Source organism: Pipistrellus kuhlii, unplaced genomic scaffold, assembly GCF_014108245.1.
Source record: "Pipistrellus kuhlii isolate mPipKuh1 unplaced genomic scaffold, mPipKuh1.p scaffold_m20_p_17, whole genome shotgun sequence".
Classification (NCBI taxonomy): domain Eukaryota; kingdom Metazoa; phylum Chordata; class Mammalia; order Chiroptera; family Vespertilionidae; genus Pipistrellus; species Pipistrellus kuhlii.
In genome coordinates, this window is record NW_023425482.1 from 15,280,177 (window position 1) to 15,285,966 (window position 5,790).

Consider the following 5,790-nt stretch of genomic DNA (forward strand, 5'->3'; position numbering starts at 1 on the left):
AAAAGCTAATGAGCTGAGACTCTTGACTGAGATTCCCTTCTTCTCTAAAATCTCCACAACTTTTTTTTAAATATATTTTATTGAGGTTTTTTTTTTTTACAGAGAGGATGAGAGGGGAGAGAAAGCTAGAAACATCGATGAGAATCATCGATCAGCTGCCTCCTGCACACCCCCTACTGGGGATGTGCCCACAACCAAGGTACATGCCCTTGACCGGAATCGAAGCTGGGACCCTTCGGTCCAGAGGCCGATGATCTATCCACTGAGCCAAACCAATCTCGGCTAAAATCTCCACAACTTAAAAGAAAATCCTCCCTCCCTTTTTATCTCCTTCTCCCCCTCCTCCTCTTTTCCTCCCTCCTTCTCCCTGCCTTTCCCTCTGCCTCTCTCTCCCTCCTCTTTCCCCCTCCTCTCTCACGTCCCCTTCTCTTCTCTCTCCCTCCCTCCTTCTCCCCCTCCTCTTCTCTCTCCCTTCCTCCCTCTCCCTTCATCTCCCTCTGCCTTTCTCTTCCTTCTTTTCCCCCTTCTCTCCCCCTCCCCCTCTATTCCTCCCTCTGTCCTTTTTTCCCTCCTCCCTCCCTCTTTCCTCCACCTCTCTCCACTCCCCCTGTCTTTCCCCTAAAAAAAGAAAGGTTGTCCACACAACCTAAAAACGGAAGTGAGTCACCTCTAAATTGACCCTAGTAAGCTTACAAATATAATGTCAGAAACACAAAAAGACACTCTTCTCTCTACCAAAATAATTTTTTCTATTTTATTTTCATTGCTAGTAAGTGATTATGCAATGTCTAATGAAAACCACATAGAATTATACTGCCTACAAAAATAGGAAGAATAATAAACCTCTAGTTTATTTCCATGTGGCACCAAATTAATTGCTTCTATTTTATTCTATTTGCAAGCAGCATAATTACAGGTTTTCATTTGTTTGCTTTCTTTTGTTATTAATCCTCATCTGAGGAGATTTTTCTCATAGCTTTCCAGAGAGAGTAGGAGGAAGGGAGGGAGGGAGAGAGAAGTGAGAAAGACGCATTGACTGGTTGTCGCCCAGACCAGCGAACCCTTAAACCAGTATGTGCCCTTGACCAGGAGATATTTTTCTATTGATTTTATTGGCCTCAAAAGGAAGCCAGTGGGCCAAAACCGGTTTGGCTCAATGGATAGAGCATCGGCTTGCGGACTGAAAGGTCCCGGGTTCGATTCCGGTCAAGAGCATGTAACCTTGGTTGCGGGCATATCCCCAGTAGTGGGTGTGCAAGAGGTAGCTGATCGATGAATCTCTCATCGATGTTTCTAACTCTATCTCTCTCCCTCTCTGTACAAAATCAATAAAATATATATTAAAAAAAAAAAAAAGGAAGCCAATGGGTTGCAATGTTTAGAATTGTGGATTATTTTGTTCCCGCCCTGAATGTGAATCAGATTTAACCTTGAAGCCACAGCTGCCTCGCCCTCCTGAACGCCTTAAGCCTTGGCTTGAAAGGTGTCCCAGGTGGGGGGTGGGGAACTAACTGGATTCACAGCTCCACCGGGCAGTTAGGTAGGAAGTTAGAGGTGAGCGGCTGGGGGCGGGGTCTGCCCAGGGGTGGGATGGACACCTTCTGACACCTCCTATTTTATGGGTGTGGCCCAGCAGCCAGCAAACGGCCAATGGGCAGGTTCAGGTTCTTGGCTGCAAGCTTAGATGAAAAGGGCATGACCTCAATTATAATAAAATTTACATCTGGGTTTTCACACCCATGGGTTTTTCTGTATGCATTATGGGTAAGAGCATGCCCAGAAAAAAATAAAATTATGTAACCCTATTCTGTCAATCGACCCTGAATACAAATAAAAGTCTTAACCCAGAAAATCCCCCTTTTAAATCTTATAACCCCAGAGTTCTAAGGCCATTGTCTCTCTCAACTGGCCCATTCCTCACGAGGAGTGTATCTTCCATAAATCCCACTTTGCTTTACTTTCATTTTCGTGGACCTTGAAATCTTTTCTGTGTCAATGAGAACTGAGGTCCCAACCAGTATCCTCAATTGGTAACAGCCACTTCTTCTTCTTCCTTTTTTTTTTTTTTTTTTTTTAATATATTTTATTGATTTTTTTACAAAGAGGAAGGGGGGAGAGAGAGAAACATCGATGAGAAACATCAATCAACTGCCTCCTGCACACGCCTACTGGGGCTGTGCCGGCAACCAAGGTACATGCCTTTGACCGGAATCAAACCTGGGACCCTTGAGTCTGCAGGCCAATGCTCTATCCACTGAGCTAAACTGGTCAGGGCAGCAACAGCCACTTCTTGACCCAGATTCTGGGTTGTCCTGTCAGCCTTTCAACCAATCAAAGCGTAATATGCTCATGATATGCCTCATTTATTATAAGGAATTGGCTTGTACACCTGTGGGGCCTGGATAGATAAGAATGAGATTTCTTGGGCAGGCCAGTGGAAGGGCAGGCTGACACTCTGGCAGGAAAGAAATCTGCTGTCCAGAGTGTGATTTATTTTCCTTGGGGAATGAAGAAGCTTTGCTCCTAAGACTCTCAATGATTGCATCAGCCAGATTATTGAGAATCACCTCCTCTATGTAAATCCAACTGTTTCTGTTATCCAATCAACCCCAAAAGACCTTCACAGTAACACCTAGATGAGTGAGTTTTCTTAATAACTGTGCAAATATAGACGTATTTCTTGGGAAAATATGATAGATGTAAAATTGCCTGGTAGAATCTGTAATGCCTCTTCATCAGATGGCTTCAAATTCCTTTCTAAATGTGTGAAATTGTCAAGTAGGAAAGAAAGGGGTGTGGCACGCTGGGCATTTATAAAGCCTGGTTCTTGCAGAGCTGCTCAGTTCCTCCAGATGCTTCCTCCCAAGATGGGTTTGACCAGCCCTGCAAGTGGTGAGTTGCCATCTGCTTTTTGCTCTCATCTTTGACAATGCCACGTGCTTTGTGTACTTCCCAGAGCTTATGAAGGTTAAACTCAGTCACCATTAGAGAAATAGATTGTTGGAGTCGGATGTTTTCTGTTGATACATTGTGTTAGGGGCAGAAGTATGAATCATGCTCTGTTGTTAACCATGATCGTTTTGTCCTGGTTAGAAAAAGCACATTTTTCTTTCTTTTTAATATATTTTCATTGATTTCAGAAAGGAATGGAGAGGGAGAGAGCTAGAAACTTCAATGATGAGAAAGAATCATTGACCGGCTGCCTCTTGCAGGCCCTCTGCTGGGGGTGGAGCCTGAAACACAGGCTTGTGCCCTGGTGGGGAATCAAATCAAGATTTCCTGGTTCGGCCGAAATCGGTTTGGCTCAGTGGATAGAGCGTCGGTCTGCTGACTGAAAGGTCCCGGGTTCGATTCCGGTCAAGGGCATGTACTTTGGCTGCAGGCACATCCCCAGTAGAGGGTGTGCAAGAGGCAGCTGGTTGATGTATCTCTCATTGATGTTTCTAACTCTCTATCCCTCTCAATTCCTCTCTGTGTAAAATCAATAAAATATATTTAAAAAAAAAAAAAAAAAAAAGATTTCCTGGTTCGTAAGTCAATATTCAACCTCTAACCTGGCTGGATGAGAAATCACATTCTAACCTGGCTGAGAGTTGTACTCCCCGGGATTTGGGAGTTAACCTGTGAATTCTATCCATTCTCCTACTTCAAGAACTGCCTGTCTGCTGAAGTTTTGTGAGGAGGGTAGGGGGCTCTAGGCGCTCCCTGTGGTTTTGGAACAAATTCCAGAAGGGAGACCGCAGCTAGGGGTCCGAGAGTTCCCAACCTGTGCACGCTTGGGGCTACTCCAGGCGCAACTTGACATCACCGCTCTTGGTCCTGTGCCCTCGTTCCTCGGATCTCCGCCATGGCATCCACCACGACCAGCCTCCAGAAAGCAATAGATCTTGCAAGCAAAGCAGCCCAGGAAGACAAGGCTGGGAACGATGAGGAAGCCCTTCGACTCTATCAACATGCTGTCCAGTATTTTCCCCACGCGGTTAAGTATGAAGCACAGGGTGATAAAGCCAAGCAAAGTATCAGGGCAACGTGTACAGAATATCTTGATAGAGCAGAAAAACTAAAGGAATACCTGAAAAAAGAAAGAGAAAAAAAATCACAGAAGCCGGTGAAAGAAGGACAACCGAGTCCAGCTGATGAGAAGGGGAATGACAGTGATGGGGAAGGAGAATCAGATGATCCTGAAGCAAAGGAACTTCAGAATCTACTTCAAGGTGCCATTATTATTATGGAGAAACCTAATGTGAAGTGGAGCGATGTTGCTGCTCTTGAAGAAGCCAAAGAAGCACTTAAGGAGGCTGTGATATTGCCCATTAAATTTCCTCATCTTTTATACGGGCAAGAGAACGCTGTGGATGGGGAATCCTTTTATTTGGACCACCTGGAACAGGAAAGTCCTAGTTAGCCAAAGCCATAGCCACAGAAGCAAACAACTCAACATTCTCTTCTTTTTTCTTTTTTTTTCTTTTTTTTTTTTTTTAATATATTTTATTGATTTTTTTACAGAGAGGAAGAGAGAGGGATAGAGTTAGAAACATCAGTGAGAGAGAATCATCAATCAGCTGCCTCTTGCACACTCCCTGCTGGAGATGTGCCCGCAACCAATGTACATGCCCTTGACCGGAATCGAACCCGGGACCCTTCAGTCTAAAGGCCCACGCTCTATCCACTGAGCCAACCCGGTTAGGGCAGTATTCTTTTCAATACATTCCTCCCACCTTGTTTCCAAGTGGTTAGGTGAAAGTGAAAAGCTAGTTAAGAACTTATTCCAACTTGCCAGAAAGAATAAACCTTCCTTTCTCTTCATGGATGAAATCGATTCTCTTTGTGGTTCAAGAAGTGAAAATGAAAGCAAGGCTACACGTAGAAAGAAGACGGAGTTCCGAGTTCAAATGCAAGGAAGTTTTCTGAAGATTTTGGCCAAGAAGGCTAAACCAAAAGCATGAGGAAGATGTTTACCACATGTGTTCTTTCTGTGGAGGAATTTTTGCCTTTCTTTGTTGGCATTCAGGTTATTTCCAGTAAAACACTTTTACCACAGGGAGACATTTTCTCATTTTGCGTTCCTCTACATTTTATATGTATTTCTGCTCTGTTACCAATTAAATGCTCTTATTAACAAAAATTATAAAATGATGGGCTTTGGAGAAATGAGTGCTACATGAATGGCAAAAAAAAAAAAAAAAAAAAAAAAAAAAAAGAAAAGAAAAGGAATTACCCAGTAAAAAGGATTACTGTTGCTTGAGATACAAATTTTTTAAATTGTTATAAATGGTGGTCTTTGTAAAAAAAAAAAAATTATCTTTCTTTTTTTTTACTAAAATGAAATAGGGTTTATATCATATTTTGTAAAAATTCTTAAACATGTTTTTCACATTGTAAATTTATTTACTTTATTAAAACTTAAAATGATAGAATCTTTACTCTCAGGGATGAGTAATAAAACAGCAGAGACTGATTGGGCTTGAAAGATTTTGAATTGTGTTCTAGCCAAGGCTCATTAAATTTTTTTGATAGCTTGACATTTTTCTTCGTGTAGATTTAAATAATTTCTTTTAAATCTGCAAGCTTTTTTAAAAAATATGGTTTTATTGATTTCAGAGAGAGGAAGGGAAAGGATGAGAGAGAGAGGAATATCAATGATGAGAATCATTATTGGCTGCCTCCTGCACGCTGCCTACTGGGGATTGAGCCCGAAACTGGGGCATGTGCCCTGACTGGGAATTGAACCATGACTTCCAGGTTCATGGGTCAATGCTCAACCACTGAACCGCACTGGTGGGGCAAGCA

General features: G+C 42.7%; 1 protein-coding gene across 1 annotated transcript; it reads left to right on the forward strand.

The window, feature by feature from the left end:
• Positions 1-3,660: 3,660 nt before the first annotated feature.
• Positions 3,661-4,850, forward strand: LOC118720783 (vacuolar protein sorting-associated protein 4B-like). The gene is made up of 2 exons (XM_036441086.2): positions 3,661-4,439; positions 4,694-4,850. Exon 1 carries the CDS (start codon positions 3,848-3,850, stop codon positions 4,403-4,405), a length of 558 nt encoding a protein of 185 aa, XP_036296979.1. The 5' UTR covers positions 3,661-3,847; the 3' UTR covers positions 4,406-4,439; positions 4,694-4,850.
• Positions 4,851-5,790: the final 940 nt, after the last annotated feature.